This window comes from Nelusetta ayraudi, unplaced genomic scaffold, assembly GCF_046127955.1.
Source record: "Nelusetta ayraudi isolate G7.1 ecotype Tasmania unplaced genomic scaffold, CSIRO-AGI_Nayr_v1 ptg000016l, whole genome shotgun sequence".
Taxonomy (NCBI): Eukaryota; Metazoa; Chordata; class Actinopteri; order Tetraodontiformes; family Monacanthidae; genus Nelusetta; species Nelusetta ayraudi.
Window position 1 is genome coordinate 2,024,805 of NW_027466066.1, and position 22,965 is coordinate 2,047,769.

At 47.7% G+C, this 22,965-nt stretch overlaps 1 protein-coding gene across 2 annotated transcripts; it reads left to right on the top strand.

Annotated features, from left to right (window-relative positions):
* Positions 1–100: 100 nt before the first annotated feature.
* On the top strand, positions 101–22,962 carry atp2a1 (ATPase sarcoplasmic/endoplasmic reticulum Ca2+ transporting 1). Of its 2 annotated transcripts, none has more exons than XM_076023753.1 (25): positions 101–228; positions 2,862–2,998; positions 4,455–4,472; positions 4,928–5,010; positions 7,900–8,004; positions 9,605–9,743; positions 11,529–11,609; positions 11,703–11,788; positions 11,858–12,013; positions 12,150–12,291; positions 14,944–15,110; positions 15,182–15,270; positions 15,360–15,462; positions 15,560–15,691; positions 16,312–16,437; positions 16,530–16,748; positions 16,855–16,966; positions 17,065–17,288; positions 17,387–17,607; positions 18,552–18,754; positions 19,037–19,122; positions 19,221–19,354; positions 20,088–20,205; positions 21,199–21,316; positions 22,617–22,962. In XM_076023753.1, exons 2-25 carry the CDS (start codon positions 2,881–2,883, stop codon positions 22,625–22,627), a joined length of 2,991 nt encoding a protein of 996 aa, XP_075879868.1. In that variant the 5' UTR covers positions 101–228; positions 2,862–2,880; the 3' UTR covers positions 22,628–22,962. The 2 variants fall into 2 exon arrangements, with proteins under 2 accessions (XP_075879868.1, XP_075879867.1); XM_076023752.1 differs by lacking the exon at positions 101–228 and adding an exon at positions 2,538–2,718.
* Positions 22,963–22,965: the final 3 nt, after the last annotated feature.

Genomic DNA, 22,965 nt, shown 5'->3' on the forward strand with positions numbered 1-22,965 from the left:
AAAAATAAAAATAAAAAAATAAAAACACAACAACCATAAATGAACATTAGAATAAGAACTTTGAGAGTGACACTCGCTCCCAGAACAGGCTCATTGGACGGGTAGATTTTACGAGAATAGACGTCTCATTTTAAAACTAGACAATGAGGCTCCAGTCTCAGAGAAGGCTTAACTTTAGTTTGTTACAACTCAACCGAAGCAGGGAGCAATGGTGACTCATGATTAAAAGTAAGTAATAAATAAGAATAAAACATTAAAAAATATATATATATATTTTTTTTTTACAAGTATCAATGAAACAATTCTTTCACCCAAACAATATGGCATAAAATAGTATTTTGAAGTTGTAGTAAATAAATAATCTGCGGCAACTTCTCGTCATTTTAATCTATTTCACCTCACAGTTCAACCAACCAGCTCCACTTGAGGGAAAAAAATGCAATAAATAAACTCACTTTACATAATCTGCCCAGCACCAAAACATCTCAGCAGTGTTTACAGCATGTCGGTGGCTTGTGTGGTCAAAAGACATTTCGGTTTGGCTCCACCTATGTGGTGATTAAAGTGCCACATGATGTCACAATTCATATATTTGGAGGTGATAACAGCCGCCGACATGTTTCATATTTGTTTGCATCCTGATCTGCACGATGCCTTCTGCAGCGGACTTTGTTCCGTCATGCCATGCGACAAGATGGAATGTGACAACAGGGAAGGAAAAAGGCAGATCAGCTGTTGGAGTCGCTTCGATTCCGACGCGTCGCAGACTGTCGGGTGAGTGCGCTTCTCTGCACGGCGGAGGAGGCTCAGCCAAGCTGGAAAACTGGATGCACGTGCTGCTCCCAGACCCTTAATGCCCTGCTCATGCCTTCCTTCGGCCTGTATGCATGTACTTATCAGGGCATTGCTCTATCTATATCACCATCAGGCCTTCTGGGCTTTGCACCAACACAAAGTCTTTACGCTCACATGCAGAGGAGAAATAGTGGAGAGTGTCGTCTTACTGTGCTCGGGACATATGCCTGTGTTTGTTTGTTTTTTTACCGCTCTCTCTCCCTCTCTCAATTAATTTCTTTCATTTCAAAGCACAGAGATAGTAAAGCTATCCAGTTTTCCCATGGGAAGCAAATAAAAGTGCTTCACAAATAAACCCTTGCACAATTTAACTGAAGGGCCAGTGATTTGATTTATTTTATTTTCTGAGGGCCTTTTACGGAGTGGATGCAATTGGTTCTGAATGCAAGCATCAAGGTGAATATCAAGGTAGATTCTTCTGGGACGGGCGAACGCATCATCTGAACACAGTGGTCGAGTCAAACTGTTGAGTCGAGAAGATTCAGAGACATCCTCTCAGAGGAGGTGCTCGAACCTCTCAACGTGCTTCCGACTGTCCCACCAACGTCTCAAAAGTCCGACTTGATTCCAAACCACCTGTGCTACAGTTTTAACCCTTTATAAGGAGGTGAAACTCTCCCTCTCTAATCCCACTTTTGGGGAGGGGGCGTGCCTAAAACCTGTGGAATTTCCTCCCACGTTCTAATCTGCAGTGTCCTATCTCCATGTCACACGTTCGTGCAGTAGCTAGTGTGAGACCTTCTGATGCAAACGTTTTCAATCCAACATTTTGTGTGTTTGTGTTGTTGTTTGTCTGTTTTGCGCGTGTGCTCTCTCAACGAGGCAGGTTTCTTAAACCCGTCATGTTAAATGCATGGCGGTTAAATGCGTTGTGAGCATTTGGTACTTGAATATGTGTTGCATTTGAACTGGTGCAGAAAACCTTTGCAAGTGTAGAGAAAGAATGACGTTGGGGAGGGAGGAAGGTGTGCAGTATCCTCACACATTCATGTGATATATATGCATATGTAATATTTTTTATATGCATAATGTATACTTGTATATATGTTTTTCTTTTATTATACCACTAAGTTGCATATTTGTTTACTTTTTAAAAAAACTTTTGTTAACTATCTTCTTGTTTTTTTTTTTTTTTTTTTCAAGCTAAGTAGAGAGAACGAAGATAAACCAGAGTCAAATTCCCCATTTGGCATGCACGAACTTGGCCAATAAAGCTGATTCGGATTCAGATTCTGAATCCGACTCTGATGACTCATGTGTTGAAAGCATTCAGCCGCTCGACCTGTAATCGCACTGCTTCTGCGTGACAACCGCTGTCAAACACGCGTCCGCACCTCCACAGGGCTGCTTGTCCATCGTGGGCTCAGTCAGTGTCCCCTACCTCTCATTCACAAAGCCTACATATCACCCCCCCCCCCCCTTCCCCCCCGTGCACTCTCCCTTCCGTGCATCTTATTTCCAGCTAGCCGGCGAGCAGACCCCTCTGCAGTTGTTGCCCTGCCCCCCGCCTCTCCCCTCCCCTACCCTCCCCCACTGCCATTCCATCACAGGGCCATCCCTGCCCACCTAGCTGAGGAGCTCTCAGCCAATGAGGGCGGAGGGCATGGTGAGCAAGCACCAATGGGGCAACTTTTTCACGTGTATAAAACTTTTCCAGACACTTTGCTGGGTTGCACTTTCTGTCGGTCCAGGGCTCCGGGAAGGAGAGCAACAGCCCAGAGAGAGAGCGAGAGAGAGAGAGAGAGAGAGCGAGTGTGTGTGAGGGGGCAGAGAGAGAGAGAGAGAGAGAGAGAGTGAGTGAGAGAACGCAGGGGGGTTGCCACTTCTTTTTTTTTTTCCCAAATCCCAATCTTGAGGAAAGTGGTGGGTGAAACTGAGCAATCAGATTGTTTGAAGTGTCCCGTCCTGTCCCGTCCCGTCCCGTCTGGGCCTCTTCTGCCTCCGATTGTGACTGTGTGTCTCTGTGTTCTTGTGTCCCTCTGAATTCCGCCCGCCCAACCCAAAAGCCTCGCCGTTCCAGCGAGGATGGAGAACGCACACATGAAAGAGACGGAGGACGTCCTCTCCAACTTCGGCGTCACCGAGGACACCGGCCTCACGCCCGAGCAGGTCAAGAAGAACCTGAGCAAGTACGGCTTCAACGGTGAGGGAGACGCACAAACAGCAGGGCTGGCTGGCTGGATGGATGGATGGATGGATGAAAGACCAAAATTGGGAGATTTCAGGAGTGGAAAAGTGAGCGTTTGAATGAGCGTAGCGAGTTGGAGAGCCGCTGGATTGGATGGAGGATGTGCGGATTTAGCTCGCAGGCGCGTTGGCAGGGAGCCCGAGAGGTTTAGGGGGAGAGATAACGTAGCATTAAGAGGCACCGATGGCGGCGGCGGCGGCGGCAGCACCTGGGACTGCGTGTGACTTTTGAGATGACGGTCTGATTAAGGGAGTAAGTGAATGAATGACACGGAGGCAGCAGGTGCGTCGGAGGCTCGGGTTTCCAACAGTCGCTCCACGATACCGGGCCGCCTTTTATTTTGAAAGGTACGCTTTGACTTTGATGCTGACTCAAGGTCTCGAACGGGCCTCCCGAAAGGCGGCGTTGAAGAAGGTGAAAGGTCACACCTGCTTTCTGTTTCACTGTTTTCACTCCGGGGGAGTTCTGTAAAGCACCAGTGCATCGTTGTTTGGAGAGGTGCCACCATATATTATTGCGATATATACATAACTGGCCTTCTGGATGCCAGTTAGCTGGAGTCGGGAAAGCACAATTTATTTATCTAGCCGCAGAGGGGGAAAAAAATAAAGTGCAAACAAAATAAAAGCATAACACCGATGTTGGATTAGATTAGAGATTTATTGCCATTTGAAAGTTTAACACCGGTTAAAACGGGTACATTGGAATTCTTGTGCGTTTCCCTGAGTCAGTGCAAGAATACAGTTGGTCTAATAAAACGGCAAAGGTGCAGATTGAGCATAATGCTGCACTCCTAATTACATGATGCTTATTTACGTTCCATAAATTGCTAAAATAAAAGGTAAAAAAAAGGCCCAAAAGTAATGGCGAAAAAAGGACAAGGCAGTCCAATAGAATCAGGAAGCCAATAGTGAACTGCTTGTGAAACATGTAAGGGATGAACATCCTGGATTGTGCTCCTGCCTCCTCTTCCTCGCGCCAGAGCATCTCAAACTCCGCTGGCGTGTAGCGACTGGCATCCCCGCGAGCGAAGCCCCCTCTTGTTGTTTTAGCATGTTGTCATTGCGCGGTCATCGGGTTGCGGTCACTCGATCCGGGCCGCAGCGTCTCTACTGACGAGTGGACGGTGAAAGAGTGACAGCGAACTAGAACAACACGGTAATCGGGGTCGGCGCAAAAGGTCAGATGCTAAAGTAACCGGACCGGCGTCGTAAAAACTGGCGGACGGGTGACGACACCTGGACGCACGCTCCCGCCGCTTTGATTAACGGGCTCAGCCCCGGAGTTTGCCTGTTGGAGCGGCGTCAAGTTTGAGGTTGTCGCTTTCGGGAGATGCTAACTGCTAACGCGTGCTAGCAAATAAACACACACCGCCTTGCAGTTAACGCCGTTTGTCTTCTTTCCTCCACAGAGCTGCCGGCGGAGGAGGGTGAGTCCATTCAAAAATGGGATTTTGTCAAATGTCAAATCACATGTCACTTCCTGTCAGGTGACGTCATTTATTCGGCCAACCGCTACATCCTAACCAGTAGTACAGAAACGTAGATAAGACACAGAAACCCACACTTCAACATCCCTGGCTTTTTAGTTTCTCCTGCCTTGTAATTTGTAATTGTTGGATTCGCAGCCACTTATTTTTCTCACCATGCTACTCTTAATAGTTCATTAATTAAATACAAAAATGTCTGCATGGTAATTTAGGCTCATGTCAGCGGAGGCATATTTATTTTTGCACAAAAGGGCAGATTAATATACAAGACTGATATTTGTGATGACAATGTAACACCATCACAAAGAATTTCACACATACAATAACTTGTAACATGTAAGCTTGTAGCACAGTGAGTGACTTCACTACTTCCTGACTTCACTCTTTCCTGACAGGAAAGAGCATCTGGGAGTTGGTGGTGGAGCAGTTCGAGGACCTCTTGGTCAGAATCTTGCTGCTGGCTGCCTGCATCTCTTTTGTGAGTCTTTTCATCGCGCCCACAACGCGATCGTGACACACGGCATACACACAAAGGCTTTATCTCATGTGTCTGATGAAGAAACGCCCCGCTTTCTGTCCATTTTGCTACGCAATTTGTTTTTCCACGCTTTTTTCTTTTTTTTTTTTAACGTAGTGGGTTAATGTCGACTTTCACAGCCACCCGTCTCTCTGACAGTAACGCCTGGCAAGAGCGCAAACTCCTCAGACGGTGGCGTCGGCGTTCGACGTCCTTCGACGACCTTGCTCCCCACATGTCCGCCGGCCCGACCAATCAGACGGTTATGTTTAGGTTGAGGTTATATCGGGGCTGATGTTTGGCATTGCCTGAATTCACCCTCCGATCCTGCAGGACCTTCTTGAGAGTCGACAAAGTCAAAGAACTGGCTGCGCCCGCGCACGTCGGAACAACAATAAAAAGCGTCTGCCTCGTTTCTGATTGGCCACCCGAGCGCTCGAGCTGCTGCGTCAACATCGCCGAGTGATTAAATTCCGCCCGGGGCAAAATCCCCAGCGATCCTCTCTCCTCCCTCCGGCCAAAACAGCTTTACGGAGAAGAGAGCGGCCCGGACACATTGTCTTAATCCTCCGTCTTTCTCTTGCACAGCTGTCACGATGGCCTTAGAAGGCCTGATGGCCGTGAGAACACGTGTGTGCAGGCGTGTGTGTGTGTGTGTGCTTGCAGGAGGGACAGGCGAGCACAAAGAACAAGAGGAAGTCGGGAAGAGAGCGGCGGCACATTTCCACCGGCCAGAGCTTTATTTTAAGAAAATTCTCAAGCCCGAATCAGAAACTGTACCCTTGGACAAAGGTCAGGGCCGTTGGTTTTGGAGCAGGGAGGAGAGAGTGAAAGACAGAGGGTGGTGGGAGGATTAGGTTGCACAATGGCACTGCGCGGTGCCCCGATGGATGCGGAGTCGAGTACGGTTTCCAAACGGGAGGAACGCTCAATGCCGCGAATGCGCGCCGGCTCCTATTCTTGCGCGACGGAATGTTCTCGGCCGTGGAACGTGTGAAACGGACCCACGCTGGCGGGGGAGACGATGTTTGGACGGAGCCCGGAGACCGAGGCAGCGCAGGCGGCCTCAGGCTGCGTTCAGACTGCAGGCGAATCTGATTCAAATCAGATTCCTTCTCAAATCCGATTTGTTTGTTTTTTTTTGTGCTGGCTGTCCACACTGTTTTTAGCAAGTGTCCAAACGGGATCTGGCTCTGTTCAGACTGGGCCACAGTATTGACCCATCTGACAGGTCGTCCAGTGCGTGTCGTGTGTGACGTCATATCATTGCGACAGCGGCACTTGTTGCGAGGTACGGCCTGGAGCTTGGCTTGAATGGAGCTCTCGCCCCACAGACTGATGAGCCAGTGAGTTCCTCCTCTGTCCACAGACCGCTGCTTTCTGCTACTTCTGTCTGCTCCATTTCGTTACAGCTCCGCACCCCCAATGTCGCCCTCTGCTCTGGCGCATTGGGTCTTGCGTCGCGTAGAGTGACGTCACGGACAGTCAAAACCCATCGGTGTGTCTGGAGCTGTTCACACTGAGACGCATGCGTCTGAATGCGATTTGAAACTATACATCCCGAAAGTGGTTTCAATCCGTTTTTTGCGAAAAATCGGATTTCACGTGATTTGTGACTGTTCAGACGACAAGAGAGCCATCCGGTGTCAATCTGGATGGGCTAAAAATCGACCGGCAGTCTGAACGCGGCTTCAGTCTTTGAAAAGTCGAACCCGAAAAGTCTTGAAGTGATGCTGTGAGAGTCGAAGACGGAACCTTCTGCCTTCCTCTTCTTCCTCCCTTCTGCGCTCCGCCGGCTTGCGACTAATCTGTGTCAATGTCAACATCGAGCCCCTTTTTTTCCGAAACAGACCTGCCTTGGTAACAGGGACCTCCACCCCCTCCCCCCTCACAGGGATCGGACACGTGTCCGAGGCTATAGGTCCGGGCCGGCGAGTCACGTGCGTGCGTGCGATGTCACGGCCGGAGCGGGATGACATAAGGGACGCCAGCGACAAAGTGAAATGTCATGCGATCCGCTAATGGTATTACAACCGTCGCAAAATAGAGACTCGCCGCGGCTCTCTCGTGTTTACGTTTTGTGCCGGGCACCCCAGGACGACAGGTGCGCCCCCGCCGACTTACATGCACTTGTTGTGCCAGGCAGCGAGCCGCTGCGAGCAAAGCTGCAGGGCTGTGACTCACTGCATCATCAGTCACTAAGACTGGCAAATAGGGAGGCAAATTATCGATTCATTCATTCGTTAGTTGATTGACCTTGTCGATCAACTAACATTATTTGTGATTCATTTCATTTCATTTCATTTAATATGTTATATCATATAACATATATCGTATATATTAATCGATACTCGATTAATCGTTAACATCCCTACTGGCAAATAATGAATCAAATCAGGAGCATTGGCGGCCACACGTAAAGATGTCATTTTGATGAGTGTAACTTTCACATAGACGACAGATTTTCTTTGTTACGGGGTGATCACGTAGGAACCAACAGTCCAAAACTTTGTAAACTGCAAACAATTAAAGGCCCACCGTGTTCGATTTAGTGCCATCTAATGGTAAGAAGGCCTATTGCAGATAGCTTTGACGTTGACCTTTTTTTTGTTTGTTTGTTTGTTTGTTTTTCCTGATGTCACTCAAGTTCTCATTGACTCTTTCTTTCCAAAGCAGTGACGTGCGTTGTGGTAATGAACCTTTGCGTAGTAGATACTGTCGAGATGCATCCGTATGCCTGCGCATCCACCTAACATACTTATTGGTATTTTTTTGTCGTAAGACAACATTGGGACTAAATCTTGACTTATTCTATCTCTCTCTCTCTCTCTCTCTCTCTCTCTCTCTCAGGTGCTGGCCATGTTTGAGGAAGGCGAGGAAAGCGTCACCGCCTTCGTGGAGCCCTTCGTCATCCTCCTCATCCTCATCGCGAACGCCGTCGTGGGCGTGTGGCAGGTGAGTGAAGAGCTCTCGCGGCCGAAACGGACACATGGCGACCGCGTTCGGACGGTGTCTTTCTTTCTCTCTCTCTCTCTCTCACACGCACGCACGCAGCCTCATTGAAATAGACTCTTATACTTAGCAACAGTCACGCACAGTAAATCACACAGCGGCGGCATGTTCAGGTCGCAGCCGCTCGTGTCCTTTACGGCACACGGACCTTCCACAGAAGCTGCTGCGAGTTCAAGGGAGTCCGGAAACAGAGGCCTGACGTCAGCACTGGGTGAAAAGGTCGAAAGGTTAAGCCAGCAGCGGTGGGGGTGAGGGGGGGGAAACGAGGGGGGAAGGGTTGGGTGAGAGCGCCATGGCAGACTGGGACCCGTCCTGCCTAGAAGGCTCCCAACTGCAGCCTGCTTTGTTACAGTCCACAGTAAAAATACAGAGGGACGATCGGGTTACCACAGGCCTGGTGTCTGTGTGTCTGTGTGTGTGTGTGTGTGTGTGTGTGTGTGTGTGTGTGTGTGTGTGTGTGTGGGTGTGTGCACACGTGTGTGTGTGTGTGTTTGGGTGTGCGTGAGTTCATATCAACACCGCGGCGGTCATTTGGAAACTATGCTCAAGGATTCACACATGGGGGTTTTTGGGGGTGAATGAAGAGAGGGCAGGCGGCCAGCATAAGTTGGGCTTTACACTTTGGGGTGGCCGCGCAGGAGGAAGATGAGGAGGAAGAGGAGGGGGAGGGGGAGGGGAGGCACAGACAGCGACAAGCATCGCCAGTCGATTCCAACCCCAACCAGACGCTGCACACAGCCAGCAATGCCTCTGGTTCCCATTACTCTCTGATTGCTTTGTGTGCTGTTGTCCTTGGTTAGCTGCTCTGATTTATTTATTTCTTGTGTTAAGTCCACAAAAAGATCATTCAGGACTTCCCCTGGATTGTTTAACCAGCATAAGCATGCTTTAAAGAGAACTGGAAATATACAGACAATGTACTATACACAATACATTGTGCTATATACATAATTCTGAGTTAAGATATCTATATTTTTTAAATCTCCAGAAATTTTTGATTTTTATCTCTTTTCAGAAAGAGTGTGCTCAAACTCACATCTATGAAAATCAGCCCTTTGTGATCTCACAAGAGGGCAAGTTAGTGACAACACCCACCAGCCAGTTGTTGACCTGCCTTCTGACCCCCATTATCAAAACACTGAGATGTTGGTTGTTGTTGTTGGTTTTGTTTAGTTTTTTTGCTATAACGGCAACAAACAGAAGGCTAACTGCGACATTTAAAGGAGACCTGATTGGAGATCGGAGTGCAGGATGAAAACTGAGGATCTGAACATGAATGTAAAATGAGACCTTTAAAGCTGAACCACAGACAAAGATGGTTGCAGGACATCGGGTCTGGGCTGCTGATTTTTCAATATTCAATATATATTGAATATATTGAAGGGTTTCATTGTAAAACAGACTTGGTCAAGGTGGATCAAAGTCATTACAGTGCAAAGTTCTGATAAAGTCTGTATTTGTGTGTATGTATACGTACTACTTAATTTATAGAGCACACATCACCCTAATGTTTTTTTTTTTTGCTTATTCTTCCGTGCAACAGGAGCGCAACGCAGAGAGTGCCATTGAGGCGCTGAAGGAGTACGAGCCCGAGATGGGCAAAGTTTACCGGTCGGACAGGAAGAGCGTGCAGAGGATCAAGGCCAGGGAGATCGTCCCCGGTGACGTGGTGGAGGTTTCCGGTAAGAGAACCAACACGTGCTTTCCTCGCTGCCTCCAACTCGAAGCTCATTTTCACGGTGGCCAGCAGGGTTATTATTTACGCAGGAACATTTTGAAGCAAGAACCACTGAGTGAAACCCTGCATAAAGAGACTTCAATCACATCAAGTTGCGTGTTTGTGTCAGATTGATGTAATGGAGAGAAGAAACTGTCCACTGATGAAAAAACTCAACTGTTGCACATGTACAAAGTAAAAATGGTCGTCTTGAAGGCAGAGAACTTTTCAGTGGCTGCCTGCATGGTTTGCTGATAACTTTCCACCCTTCAGTCAGCAGCGAGTGTCTCCCACTGTAAGGGCTGCGTAGTGGAAACCAAGAAAAAAAAAAAAAAAGTCTTAATCTTCCTCCTTTGACTCCTGACTTAACATCGGGCTCGTCAGAGGTCCGAGAGCTCGTGCACTCCAGAACAATCACATGTGCCTGCGAGTGAACACGGGCCCATGTAAGGCAGTCGCAGAGACAGAGAGGGTTTGGAGGGGGAGCCGAAGGAAGAGAGCGAGAGAGGGAGGGGGCGGGGGGTCGAGGGGGGAAAAAAAAGAAGCAAGCTTGAGTATAAATACACTTAATATCGAAGGCTGTGTCTTCCATGTCTGCCCCCTCTGGCCCTCTGTGTGCCGTCCACCTGTTCTCATCGCTTCGTGATCTCCCCAAGGTCTCCCTCTCCCCTCTGTCTCGCAACTGTGGTCTCAGTTTTCAACAACAACACTATCCGTCCAACGTGCTAAAACCAGTCAATCAACCCTGCGACCCCCCCCCCCCCCCAACCCATCCCGCACGCAGCCTCACCCGCTGCCGGTAGACGGATTAGAACCCTGTGCAAACGGCAGAAGCTGCCAGTGTTGTTGCGCTTAAAGTCCGACGAGATGTTTGTTTGCTGATTGTTACGATTTGTCGCCCGGTGGACTTCAATAAAGCAGCTTGGTGTGATTAATAAACAAAAGTAGATTAGCCCTCTAATTAGCTTCCTGCTAACTGATGCTTTGCTTGGAAGGGGACAAAGACACTGTCTCTCACCTGGGAGAGGTGTCAAAGCTAGGGATGCAAATTAGCGATTAATTCATTAATCATTAGTTAATTGAGCGATCGAATCGATCGATATCGAACGTTTAATTGATCAGCAGCGATTTTTCTTGAGAACAAAATTTCCCAATGAAAAATATGTAAGGAACACATTATTTAAGTCTTAAATAATGTTGAGGGTCCAATGTGACCCATTTTTTTTACATTAGAGTACAGTATAAACACCATAAACATCCTTCAAGTTGACTTCTAATGAGTCACATTTCAATTTTTTTTTTTTTTTTAAAAAAAAGGTTGTTTAAAAGTAACTTGTTCCAGGTATATTATGACCATCGCAGTTTCTACAGATGAATTGCTCTTTCTTGCCACTAAACTGATGATATTAACTACCCATGTTAAAATTGTTCAATTAATCGCAACTAATTTAATTTAATCGATTAAATTCTTAATCGACAATTAATTGATTAATCGATAATCGATTAATTGTTAACATCCCTAGTCATAAACTTTTGTAACATCACAAAGAGCAGATTTCCAGGCTTTTCGAGCAAAAGATCTAAAGATGGACCTCTGTCATTTCTTTTGAGTGCACTGGTTGATCAGAAGATTGTTAGAAAACGTCTATAAACTCAGTTTTTCTTTATATTTTAAGCTCTTGATATTCAAAATATTTCACGAATCCTAACATCACTTCTTTTTTTTTCTGTATTTTCTTCTGGACACCAGTTGGTGACAAAGTGCCGGCTGACATCAGAATCATCTCCATCAAGTCTACGACCCTGCGTGTTGACCAGTCCATTCTCACCGGTGAGTGTCGCACAAATACACATTTTTTATGTTTCACATCTCAAAAAAACCAACCAACCAACCAAAGACGCGACGGCCTCCGTCTCCTTCCAGGCGAGTCCGTCAGCGTGATCAAGCACACCGAGTCTGTCCCAGACCCCCGAGCCGTCAACCAGGACAAGAAGAACATGCTCTTCTCTGTGAGTACACGCCTTCTTTTCTGGCCTTCCTGTTTGTCCGGACACACCAACAACTTAACCATCTCTCAGGGCACCAACATCGCCGCCGGAAAAGCCACCGGCGTCGCCGTCGCCACCGGCGTCTCCACCGAGATCGGCAAGATTCGCGACCAGATGGCCGCCACCGAGCAGGAGAAGACTCCCCTGCAGCAGAAGCTGGACGAGTTTGGCGAGCAGCTGTCCAAGGTGAAGCTGAATCTCCGGCGGCAGTTTTTGCTCCCGCCGTAAATTCCTCCAAATCGCCTTTTCCCCTTTTCCCGTGAGAAGACGCTGACGGAAACGTGTCTCACGTCTCGCCCGCTTGACCTCACCCGCCCTCCAGGTCATCTCCCTCATCTGCGTGGCTGTGTGGATCATCAACATCGGCCACTTCAACGACCCCGTCCACGGAGGCTCCTGGTTCCGCGGTGCCATCTACTACTTCAAGATCGCCGTGGCTCTCGCCGTGGCTGCCATCCCCGAAGGTGAAGAGCCCTCCACCAGTAGTTTGCAGTTATTCGCCCAAAAGGAGCCCAGTGTATGATGGTGCAATTACCAGCTCGTGAAAACATCCACGTTCCAATGACTCCATTGCTCAAGTCACAGCTGATATCGAATTAGGGACTTTTTCTGAATCATTTATGGGACACTTACTGGAATATTTAGACCAGGGGTCACCAACATGGCGCCCATTGGCACCAGGTAGCCCCCAAGGACCACATGAGGAGCCCGCAGGCCTGTTCAAATATTGCACAACCCGTTGAGCTGCCTCTATAATTCCGTCATTCAGTCATTCAAGTCATTGTTGATATTTATTGAGAACTCACTCACCTATGTGAAGACACTAATCAAGTTAATATCATTAATAATAATATAGAACTCCGGGAGTTTGCTCTCTCAGGAGAGTCTAGCAAACTGGTAGCCCTTCATATGACTCAGGACCCATGAAGTAGCCCCCAGTGCCAAACAGGTTGGTGACTCTTGATTTAGATATTTCAAACTCAGTCCCTTGGTGATATTGGGGGGGGGTATAATTTTCCACTGGTAACTTGTTTCATTTTTGGCTCAAACAATCAGTCAAAGTCAGAGCTGCTGCATACCAATGATTTTCAACCTTCTTTGAGCCACGGCTCATTTTTTTACATTGAAAGAAATCCAGTGGCACACCACCAACCAAAGATAATATAAAATGACACCTTCAACCAAACAATGGCAATATAGTCTCTTCATTTATTTTTATTCACTCAGTGTGAAACCTGGGCCTGTTAAGATGCACACAAAGCTGATATCCTGGGAGCAACTGAAAATAGGCTCACATTCCCTTTAAAGCACAGTCACTCCACAATGGAATACTGTTATTTTGACATTATCTGACAGTACACTAGTGTGCCGCGGCACAGCGGTCGAAAAACACTGCCATATACAGTCCCTCGATCATCTTGGCAACACACATTTCCTTTTAAACATCAAGCCATTGTCAGAATATCACATGTATCACCTAAAACTCCTCATGTAACCACCAGCAAGATCACAACAGTCAGCGTTTTGTTTCTTTTCATTATCACGGTGGTATGTATAGAAGACTCCAGAACATGACCATATATGGATCCTGGTCTCGGAAGCGTTGACAGTTATCTGATGTGGACTTACTGGTTAGTGGTTTTCAGGGTAGTGTGGCCACCTAAAGGGGTCCTTGAAGAGGATTTAGCAACTCCTGGTCAACCGTAACAACAAAAACCACACGTGTGTGTGTGTGTGTGTGTGTGTTGTTGCCGTCAGTGAAGACAAAGGAACCCCCGTGTTAGGGTCCGTGTCCAATCAGACCACAATTCCTGCATGTGAAGCCGCGCCGCTTGGCCGCCGGCGAACGAAAACAGGCCGGCATCTCGCCGCGCGCTCTCCAAGCTGTCACATCACGGGCGTGCCAGGGCCAGAGCCGAGGGGACGGCGTCACCCGCCGGGGGGCAGATGACACCATGGTGTCACTGGACTGGACGCAGTCCAGACCTTCTCCGCCAGCGTCGACAGCGTCGATATTTGCCAAGAATGTGAGCCGAGTCGTTGCTCTCCCTCCCATCCCCCGCCCCCACCCCCGCCTCCCCATACATTGGAGCAGTTTGGACGCGCTCCAGCGGAGGCGTGAAGGGCTGTCAAGGGACCCCCGCCGCTGTCAGCCCCGCCCACTCGCAGATTCCTTTACGTCTAGATGGCGTTGAGCTGATTTGTCAGACGGAACCTGGCGACAAAGAAAAAAGCGTGATTCCTCCAGTTACCGTTCCCAACCCTGATCGCTAAGAAGATGCTAAAATGATGCTATGACCAAACTTGATAAGCCAGTGGTTGCGCTGTTAATTCATTTAAAGGTCACATATCTTGCTCGTTTAAATTTTGGGTTAATGTTTTTATCCATTGAAGCACAATTGATTATCCAACAGACTCCAAGGATCTCCAGAAAACTGCATTTAGCCCTCTGTTTACTGCCCCCTTTCAAATAACATTGGCTTCAGCTTCCTGCTCAAACTGATATCCAACAAAAAAAATTGACTGCAAGGCTGGAACAGCGGTCACAGTGGTTCCCTTTGCAGTTAGAGCGTGACACGGTGGTGCAGTGGGTTCGCATTATTGCCTTACAGCAAGAAGGTTGTGGGTTCGAGTCCCAGCCTGGGGCCTTTCTGTATGGAGTTTGCATGTTCTCCATGCGTCTGCGTGGGTTCTCTCCGTTTTTTTCTTTTTTCGTTTCTTTTAATCTTTACAACTTCCCACACTGCAGATAGATACTGAAGACATCAAATATATGAGCAAGATATATGTAATTATGCAGCAAAGAAGAACATATTAAATATAAAACGTGTTATTATACATATTTTACACTTTTGTTTCCTACATAATTCCATGTGTGTTCATGCATAGCTTTGATGCCTTCGGTGAGAAACTGCAATGTCAACAGCCACGAGAATGAAAGGAAAGACATTAAATTCAAAGGATGTGTGAAGTTCCTTTCCCCCCCTTTCTGTTTGCTATACCATCGTGTCCCACCGCATGTCAGTCCATGCGATTAGGTTGCTATGTGGCTTTAATGTGTTCTGGCGGGCGTCCCAGTCGCTCCTCCGCCTAATCTCCTCCTCCATCCATCACAGGCCTGCCCGCCGTCATCACCACCTGCCTGGCCCTGGGAACCCGCCGCATGGCCAAGAAGAATGCCATCGTCAGGAGCCTGCCCTCCGTGGAGACCCTGGGCTGCACCTCCGTCATCTGCTCCGACAAGACCGGCACCCTCACCACCAACCAGATGTGTGTGACCAAGGTACGTCCCTGCGGCATCCGCGATCAATGGCAAAGTGAGGCCACAGCCATCTAATTCATACTTCCGCACAGATGTTCGTCGTTGACAAAGTGGACGGGGACAGCATTTCCCTCGGCCAGTTTGAGATCTCGGGCTCAAAGTACACACCAGAGGGAGAAGTGTGAGTGTCCAAAGAGCTTCCACGTTAGTGTCACACCATCAGGGAACCTATGCATTTGACTCTGAATGTCTCCTTTCATTTCCTCCCAGCACAAGGAACGGATCGTTGGTGAAGTGCGGCCAGTACGACGGCCTGGTTGAGCTGGCAACCATCTGCGCCCTGTGCAACGACTCCTCCCTGGACTACAACGAGGTCCGCATTGGCCAGCACGTTTTGAGTTGTGAATTTTTAAATTACATCTCACCCGACTTATTTGCTTCCATCTAATTTTTTTCCTTTTGCGTTGCAGTCCAAGGGCATCTATGAGAAGGTGGGCGAGGCCACGGAAACTGCTCTCAGCTGCTTGGTGGAGAAGATGAACGTGTTCAACACCGAAGTGCGCGGCCTGTCCAAGGTGGAGAGGGCGAACGCCTGCTGCGCGGTAAGTCCGCTGAAGACACAACGCAGCGCTGGTAGGAAATACAGTGGAACAGTCCAGTGTATTATAGCCGCGTTCAGACTGCCAGCCTAAATCTGATTTTTTTTTTATTTATTTTTTTAGGCCATCCAGATTGAAACCAAACAGCTCTTTTGTAGTCTGAACAGTCACAAATAACTTTAAATCCGATTTTTGCAAACCGGTTTGAAACCACTTTCGGGAGGTACTTTCAAATCGCATTTGGACGGATGCGTCTCAGTGTGAACAGCTCCAGTGTCGTTGCTCTGTCAGATGGGTCAATAATGTGGCCCAGTCTGAACAGAGCCAGATCCCATTTGGATACTTGCTAAAAACTGCGTGCACAGTCAGTCGGATTTGAGAAGGAATCTGATTTGAATCAGATTCGCCTGCATTCTGAACGCAGCCTCAGTGACTTGCCTAATCAGATCTGTTGGACACTTGAAGGGATTTTATACAAAAATGTCACAATTTTAAGTTCTGAGTCAATATTACAATGAAAGAAGTTTCCCTTTTAGTCGAGTGGGTTTAACTCAAACTCGAGTAACCTGAGTTACATTTGTTCTCTGCCATAGCGCTCAACCTTTTCTCTCACTTCCTTACAGGTGATCAAGCAGCTGATGAGGAAGGAGTTCACCCTGGAGTTCTCCCGAGACAGGAAGTCCATGTCCGTGTACTGTTCTCCCGCCAAATCCCCCAAAGCACCCGTTGGGAGCAAGATGTTTGTCAAAGTTAGTACGCGACTCCAACCGGAAACATTGAATTTAACAGCACGTGAGTCATTGGATTATTTCATTAACTGCACCCTTTCCTGCGTCTTCAGGGTGCTCCTGAGGGCGTCATCGACCGCTGCGCCTACATCCGCGTGGGCACCACTCGCGTGCCCCTGACCGGCCCCGTCAAGGACCACATCTTGTCCGTGATCAAGGAGTGGGGCACCGGGCGCGACACCCTTCGCTGCCTGGCCCTGGCCACCCGCGACTCGCCACTGAGGAAGGAGGAGATGATCCTGGAGGACTCCACCAAGTTCGCAGACTACGAGGTGGGTGCACGGTGCAGACACGCAAGACGGCGTCTCACCAGCGGTTCGAAACGGTGTTGAAATGGCAGACTGACGTGAAGCGTCTGCGTTTTTGTTTCCCTCCCAGACTGACTTGACCTTTGTCGGCTGCGTGGGCATGCTGGACCCTCCTCGCAAGGAGGTGATGAGCTCCATTGAGCTGTGCAGGGACGCCGGAATCCGTGTCATCATGATCACTGGTCAGTACGCCGAAACCTAAACTCAAGTCGCGAGAAAAAACGGGCCGAAACGCACCGGCGGGGAAGAAAAGGAAACTGAGGGTTTGTGTTCTCCAAAGGTGACAACAAGGGCACGGCTGTTGCCATCTGCCGCCGTATTGGCATCTTCGGTGAGGACGAGGACGTGACTGGTAAAGCCTTCACCGGCCGCGAGTTTGACGACCTCTCTCCCTACGACCAGAAGAGCGCCGTGCGGAAGGCGTGCTGCTTCGCCCGCGTGGAGCCTTCGCACAAGTCCAAGATCGTTGAATTCCTGCAGGGCTTCGACGAGATCACTGCCATGGTGAGGAGGAGGAGGAGGACCGCACGAGCCACGCAAGACCTATGAACGTAATTCTGATCATTTTTTTTTTTTTATTATTATTCTTTCCCTCCATCCAGACCGGTGACGGTGTGAACGATGCCCCCGCCTTGAAGAAGGCGGAGATTGGCATCGCCATGGGCTCTGGCACTGCCGTTGCCAAGTCAGCCTCTGAGATGGTCCTGGCAGACGACAACTTTTCTTCCATCGTGTCCGCCGTGGAGGAGGGCCGAGCCATTTACAACAACATGAAGCAGTTCATCCGCTACCTCATCTCCTCCAACGTGGGCGAGGTGGTCTGGTGAGTGCACGAGGGCTGATAGATTGTGCGCAACTGTTATTGCCACTGTCCCCAGTGCGTGTTCTGGGGAAGCGGGATGAGTTTTTTTTTTAGATTGCAGTCTAAAGATGGACACGCTTTCGAGTGTGCTGGGGTGATCTTGCACGCCAGTCAGGTCTACGCCATTGTTGACGAGCTTCCAGCGAAGAAGTCGTTTTCAGTCATGTCACCAATCAGCCTCCTGATCATTGTGTGAAAGCACCCAGAGATTTTTTTTTCTTTTCTTTTCTTTTCCAAAGCTCTACTAATAAACTTGCTCTCAAGAAGCCCCAGGATGAGATGTAATGGAAATCAGTCTGGTGCTGCAGAGGATTTTTAATAGCTAATGTTAAACTGCAGGCTTTTTCCAGTGCTTTCATCCCCAAGCACGTTTTGCCAGCAGTTCAGTCACAGTGAAACACCACAACACAGAACCTGCCTACCACATACAACGTTTCCTCACTCAGCTGTAAATAACTTCCTCAGTTGGCAATACAAAAAAATAAACGTTGGTTCCACTTTGAATAAAACAAAGAGGTCGACCAATTAAATCCAAATATCTGTTTATTTGTTGTAATGTGCCACACATTTCCAAACACCTTGTACCGTTTCCTGCTAGATGATATGTCAAATAAAGCCACCGAAACCAGGAACAGTTCACAGCAGTGAGGCTCCGAGAAGAGGATCTCAAAGTCCTCTTCCTGATCCAAGGACGTCCTTCAATATGGAAGAGCAAAACTGTTTATATGACATGATATTCAAGCTTGTGCAAATTGCAATGCGTTCTCACAAGTCAAACAGTTTTGTCGAACCTCTCCTTCAGATTGTGACCGTGTGCAGAACAGCTGCAGCCAGATATTACTGCAGCTAAGACTATCAGAAGTGTCAAATAATCATTTCCTGCCTCGCTCCTCTCCCTCTCTCAGTATCTTCCTGACGGCCGCCCTGGGTCTGCCCGAGGCTCTGATCCCCGTGCAGCTGCTGTGGGTCAACCTGGTGACGGACGGCCTGCCCGCCACCGCCCTGGGCTTCAACCCCCCCGACCTGGACATCATGGGCAAAGCTCCCCGATCCCCCAAAGAGCCCCTCATCTCCGGCTGGCTCTTCTTCAGATACCTGGCCATCGGAGGTGAGGGACAGTCTGGCACAGGCGTGGGCAAACTATGGCCTGGGGACCATATGCAGGCCCGTTAAGCTCTTTAATCCGGGAGAAATAATATTAATAGTCAGCGATTCATAAAATAGCCGTATTTCATCTATTTTTACAGTGTTTTCAGAGTCATTTCAATAAAGAGCTAAATACCTCGGGGCTTCAAAGACATTGATTTTGTTGGAGCTTTTCTTTTGTTCATTTTCAAGCGACACGAAAGCACATTTCCTCATCGCTCTCTCGTCTGTCATCCACCCTCAGGTTACGTCGGTGCCGCCACCGTTGCCGCCGCCGCCTGGTGGTTCCTGTACTGCGACGAAGGCCCAATGATCACCTTCAGCCAGCTGGTCAGTACTGTGTTTCACCGACTGACAGTGGATCACATTCTTCGTCCGGGCAGCATCTTCATTTTTATTTCAAATATTCCTGCTTCTCTCCGTCCCAGTCGCACTTCATGCAGTGCAGCGAGGACAACGAGGACTTTGCCGGTATCCACTGCGAGGTGTTTGAGGCCGCTCCCCCCATGACCATGGCCCTGTCCGTGCTGGTCACCATTGAGATGTGCAACGCCCTCAACAGGTCAGACTCCCGCCGTCACTGACCGACCGATGCTGCACTTGAAGACGCATCTAGTAGCTCACGCTGACTTCCTGTTCTAATGCTCAGTAGGAAGTGTACTGCTTGATAGTAATAATAATAATTCTGGTAATCATAATAATAATGAGACAAATGGCAATAAATATTGCCGTCTTGTTCACACTTAAATGACTAAATCTCTTATGGAGCTCAGCATTTAATGGCACCTTGATTCATTTTTACTTTAAAAGATGTCTGTGTTGTCTTGTGTTCAGACAGCAACACAGACTTTAGTGCAATATCTTTAGTGCAATATTTGAATTTTTTTCTGGGTAAATCTGGTTTGAGTTTCCAAGTTTGAGACAAGACTTTTTCCTAGAAATTACAAAAAGACTCAGTTATTTTGGGCTAATTGTAACTCCACTGTGGAACAAAAGCAGCACCAATATATATAATATTATATATTAGCAGTAAACCAATATAATTACTTTTTGTTATGAGAATTTAATAGTAAACTACCAGTGTGAAAGTCCTTGTGCTGTCGTTGATTTATAAACAGTCAGTTGCTCCATGACCCAGAATTCTGACAATAATTCTGTGAATATTTTCCCAAAAGGTTATCATTTTTGAACAGTGCCTAAAAACATTGGTTCATCGCCACATTTTCTGGAGAAATGGTCTTCCTGCATCCTTTCTATGTCTAAAAGGTGCCAATGCCTCTCATCCTTCCCCGCAGCTTGTCTGAGAACCAGTCGCTGGTGCGCATGCCTCCCTGGAGCAACATCTGGCTGGTGGCCGCCATGTCCCTCTCCATGTCCCTGCACTTCATGATCATCTACGTCGACCCCCTGCCCGTGAGTCCTCCCACCCAAGACAAAAAAACACACACACACACACACACACGACTCTTTCACACCTCGTGCGTGCTACAGACCGCCGCGTTCCTTCACACACAGTCATCGCGTAAACACTTCCAGCCCATGACGCACCGGCCAGCTGTCCCGGGATTACAAACAGAGGTGACATTAAAAGGTGAAACACAATCAAAACCGGCTTGCAGGCCTCCGGATGGCTTTTGCGCACTCGTCGCCTGCTGTGAAAAGATAACTTCCTCTAATGTTTTTCACATGTTTATTTATAACGCCGCGAGCTGCCAGCCGAGCGAGCCCGATGTCAAGTGCAATGCAAAGAAATGGACGTAGGTGCGAGGTCACCCTTTGTGTCTGCGAATGGTGTCGGAGCGCAACTCGAACAGAAGTTTACTCGGGACGTCCTGGTTCCTCAGCGAGCTGTGTTTCCATTAAGCCAAGAATTGCGCAAAACCCAAATATCGCAATAACAAACTGGTAATGGAAACAAATGTCGCCCAAAAGGTTTTGATAATCTCACGAGGTGGTTTAGCAGACCAATCGATATAGAGGTGAATCGCAAACATGTTATGGAAACACTTTCTTCGGATTTATGCGTCGCCGGACGCGACGTAGGGGGTCACGTGACCAGTTCACTTCAAGTGAAAATCGTGCGCTATGTTTGGACAGATGAGGAGACGGAATAGTTTTTACAAGTCACCAAACGGAAAAATATATATAATGCCATTCTTGACAGTAAAACAAACAAAATCAAACATAATTCTCGTAAATCTCGTCGGATGAGATTTTACGAGAATTCCGTCCCGCGAGACGAAATTTTACGAGAATTGCGCCTTATGCGCTTCACGCCATTGAATAGAAAAACGCCTTGAAATCGCAAGTGTACTTTCTCGAAATTTTTTCGAAATATTGCTTCTATTTTGCGAAAAACTGTTGACTATTGACTCAGTTGTGCTATGTCTCGGTCTCGGCCCGCAGATGATCTTCAAGCTGACGCACTTGAACACGGAGCAGTGGGTCATGGTGCTGAAGCTCTCCTTCCCCGTCATCCTCATTGACGAGGTCCTCAAGTTTGTGGCTCGCACATACCTGGAGGGTGAGTCACTGCAGACCTGCTCCTCTGCACATTCGCATTAATTCCTCTTCATTTTTTTTTACAATTATTATTACTGTATTATTACTATTATTATTAGTGCAACCTCTGCAAGACAAAACACATACGAGCGGAACTGCTAAAGCTAAATTAAACAAATGATTCTCTTTGCGGTGTTTGAGGAGACGGTGTTTGGTAACTGGAGCATTAACACGTTGGTGCAATCCAACAGTTTAGCAGTTTTTGTGTCAGTACTACATTCGTATTCATTACTGTTTTAATTGCCATTTAAGTGAAATGACCCGCTGCATAATCGAGTACAGAGTCTAATTCTGGTGCCAAAACCGGTGTTCCCCCTTCAACATGTCAATATGACCTTTCCAATTTTCCCCTCTGTATGCTGTTGAACCTCTCTTCCCTCTATCCTGACAGCTCTAATTCTCCCCACCAGCCTCACTCCTTCCTTCCTTCCTTCCTTCTAATCTCCACTCCTGACATTTATCTTTTTTTCTCTCTCCTCGGATGCTCATTCGTCGAGAAGCAGCCTGGAATAACTATAGAATTTCATATTCGCCTTTTGTGCGGTGACAATTTTTAGTTGTGCCATTTAATTTCAATTTAAATTGTCCAAAAATTTAAATGCAAAAGAAATCTCGTGTTTTTAGGCCTGTTGTTGCATGACCGTTTCAAGCACTCGCGACAAACACGAGCCGCCTGCGCCGCAAAGAAAGGATTAGCAGTCAGTGAGGAGCCCGTTACGCTGTTATAACACGTTACGACGTGTCAGTGAGCTGTGGCAACTAACACGTCTGTGTGAGAAACCGCAGGTGGGTAACCGCTAAGGCAGTTACAAAGAACTCAAAATGCAACTTTTGTAAAAGTTGACTTGAGTAAAAATGTACGTTATTGTTTGCAAGTATGAAATATTTAAAGGCCCAGTATGTGACATTTAAAGGAACATGCTCATACTCGTACATCAATATCTAGTTTTGTAAAGGCCGTCGTATAAACAGGAATAACATTGACCTTGTTTGCAGTCTGCTTTATCACCATTAGACTCGACTGTCTTTTACAAACTGGGCCTTTAATGGCGACCACACACTTTTCTTTTTTTTTTACCTTCACGTCACCCGCTGTTTATTTCGATTTGTATCCCTTCGCTTAGTGAACTTGGCAGGATGTTAACAGCGCAGTGTTGTAGCCAGCCTGAGACGAGACTCAGCCGAGCTAAACCCGCAATAAACCATCCCGCCGTCGCCATCGCAGATCCGATCTGACCTGGCTGCTTTTCCCTCCCATCCAGGTAAAGTCTAAAGACAAAGACGCGAGCGAGGGCACGAGGTGGAGACGAGCGGAGGTGCAGGACGGAGTGGAAGAGGCCGGGCGCTCCCGCTGAGAGAGAGAGAGAGAGAGAGAGAGCGAGAGCTGCCGACAGACACCTGACGTCTTCCAAACACCAGGTGGCACCGATGCAAAAGGAAAAAAAAAGAAATCACTTAAGCCATCTGATAATATTTAAAAACAAAAAAAATTGCAAAATATTTTTTTTCTGTGTATGTACTGAAGATAATATATAGGTGAGTTATGAAAAAAAACCATTCTTTGCTGATTCTATTCTTAAAGAATAAAGATGCGTATTACAAAAAAAAACC

What these genes read in the sequence shown, in the direction of transcription:
- atp2a1 (XM_076023753.1), top strand. Translation starts at nt 2,881, where the DNA reads ATGGAGAACGCACACATGAAAGAGACGGAGGACGTCCTCTCCAACTTC. An exon ending in GGAGCAAGATGTTTGTCAAA is followed by an intron (nt 16,438 to 16,529) that starts GTTAGTACGCGA and finishes CTGCGTCTTCAG; the next exon opens with GGTGCTCCTGAGGGCGTCAT. An exon ending in AACGTGGGCGAGGTGGTCTG is followed by an intron (nt 17,608 to 18,551) that starts GTGAGTGCACGA and finishes TCCCTCTCTCAG; the next exon opens with TATCTTCCTGACGGCCGCCC.